Source organism: Stegastes partitus, unplaced genomic scaffold (genome assembly GCF_000690725.1).
Source record: "Stegastes partitus isolate 25-593 unplaced genomic scaffold, Stegastes_partitus-1.0.2 Scaffold2701, whole genome shotgun sequence".
In the NCBI taxonomy this organism is placed as follows: domain Eukaryota; kingdom Metazoa; phylum Chordata; class Actinopteri; family Pomacentridae; genus Stegastes; species Stegastes partitus.
This window is the reverse complement of record NW_007580432.1, coordinates 14,604-16,947: the sequence shown is the minus strand read 5'-3', so window position 1 is coordinate 16,947 and position 2,344 is coordinate 14,604. Positions and strand designations below refer to the sequence as shown.

The 2,344-nt window shown below is 37.2% G+C and overlaps 1 protein-coding gene across 1 annotated transcript in view; it reads left to right on the top strand.

The window, feature by feature from the left end:
• Positions 1–487: 487 nt before the first annotated feature.
• The window catches only part of LOC103375607 (plasma membrane calcium-transporting ATPase 2-like), a gene marked incomplete at its 3' end in the record, with an annotated part of 16,208 nt that continues 14,351 nt past the window's right edge, over positions 488–2,344 (top strand). Inside the window, exon 1 of the mRNA XM_008305924.1 lies at positions 488–683. Coding sequence (XP_008304146.1) covers positions 488–683 — 196 coding nt within the window. The remainder of the gene's footprint in view (positions 684–2,344) is intronic.

Genomic DNA, 2,344 nt, shown 5'->3' with positions numbered 1-2,344 from the left:
TTTGATGTTGTAAATTATGACTCATTCATAAATAAGAGAAAAGACATTTTGTTTGTTAAACTGATGGTGTTCTGCCCACAGCAGAGTCAGAGACCAGCAGCAGATGGTTCAGTGAGAACCGATATTTATCAAACAATCATGAGTCTCCAAGGAGCAGCACAAACTGAGCATCAGCTTATATGATGACCACCTCAGTGATTCAGGAGACTCCTGTGATAATCTGAGAGGAGAAACTCTTCCCTAATTGGCAAAATTGGACTTGATGCTATTAATTAGGAAAAAAATCAGTGGAAGTCCTACATTGATCTGCCTGCTGATTCTGAAAATCTTTTTTCTGTTTTCTTCTGCAGTGTGAGAACAGTGGAAATTGTTTGCCGCTTGTCAGAGTGTACCAACCGCAAGTCCTGCAAACTGATTACACAGTCAACTTTTGTTGAATCACTTTAACAAAGAAGCTCAGAGGAACCTTATTGTGAAGAGGACCTCCATGGCTAACAACACCCCTGACCGCCCTCCGGGGAATTCGGTTGCTGAGGGCAACCAGAACAGAGACTTTGGGGTGACCTTGATGGAACTGAGGAGCCTGATGGAGCTGCGGGGCACCAAGGCCGTCAACAAGATACGGGACACTTACGGAGATGTGCAGGAAATCTGCCGCCGCCTCAAAACATCATCTACAGATGGTAAGACCCTTCCAGTACGCCTAACCCACACATATTACATTGCAAAGTGTTAATGTGATATAATTTCCACACTTCACCATGTGTGTGATCCTCACACTCTTTAATGCTGTAACCATCAAAGGGTCACACCAACATTTTCATTCAAATATATGAAGAGGTGTGATACGTCTTTTGTCACACAAGACTGGTACAAATACTAAATATATGTAGTGTGTATATGTATATATATATATATATATATATATGAATGATTTTAATGTGGTCTGGTGAAATCAATCTTATAATTCTGATTTAATTCAGATTTTTAATTTGGTGTGGTCAAATTTTAAACCTTCCTAGGCAAGCTTACGATCTCAATTTGTTATAAGGATGATTTCAATTTGGTCTAGACAAAATCTAAATTTTAATTCTGCATAGGCACATTTACAATGTACCCAGGCAGGATTATAATCTCATGATGATATGAGAAGGATTTTAATTTGGTCTAGGTAAAATCAAAATTTTAGTTCTGTCAAAATTTCAATCTTAACAATCTGAACCCCAAAGCCCACCAGTCAGTTTTAAAAGCACGTTATTGTTTTAAAAAATACCAAAATGACACTGTGTATGGGCCAGAAACAGTAAAAACTGAAATAATCATTGGATTTTCAACTTTCTGACTGTTTCTTGAACTACTCACTTTATTCTGTACGAGAAAATTAACCAAATCTATACTTATAATTAATATTTCATCAAAATCCCTGTGTTCTTCGTGGCTCGTTTAAAAAGTATCCAAAAACAAAGTGTTTGCACCAGATTCTGTCGTCACATGTTAAAGTCACAGTCACATGATTTAAATTGTGAGAATTTTCAGCTGAACTGCAGGTTGTGTTTCCACAGAGCAGATATGTATGGACACAAATTGAAAAAGTGAATAGTTAACCATTGTTGGAGCTGAATCTCAATCTACCATAAATTACACTATGTGTGAGATAGCTCCTGCGCATTCGTTTAATGAAGCAATAGGAGAAGATATTTAGGTGTCACCGAAATGTATTTATTTATCAGATAGTTGAATAAGCATACAGAGCTCTGGATCAAACTTCTTACCCTAGCACCAACAAAGTTAATGTCAGGGCACAAACTCTGACTGACTGCCTCTCCCTGATCCAGTGTACTTATACTATTACATGAGAATGTGCACAGAATGTGTTGCAGCCAGCTGATTGGCCCCTCCATGTCCTTGAGCCTTCTTTCACCATCTCGTAGGTGCAGAGACTTGCCATTCTGCACCTTCAGTTTCTCCCTCCTGCTTGTGACAGAGAAATACACAAACCACCAAATCCTGTCTCCACTTACGCTTTCTCATGCTGCAATTGTTTATCAGTTGTGTTGATTATGCCTTAAGATAGTAATGTGAGATTAAGATAATAATAAAAGGTGAGGAGAGTAACACCAAATTATCAAAATGTGAAATAATGTGCAATTAATATAATAAGAGGTGCAGAGAATAATACTCGATTATCTAAATATGAATTAAAGATATATGTAAAAAATAAATGATCCTGACACCATGTATAGTATGTAGAGCCTGCTTTTTTTTCTCCTGTATTACTAACAGATGTGGAAAAATGGTGTACATGTTGATTTGCTTTTTGCAAAAAAAAAAAAGTGATCAAAGA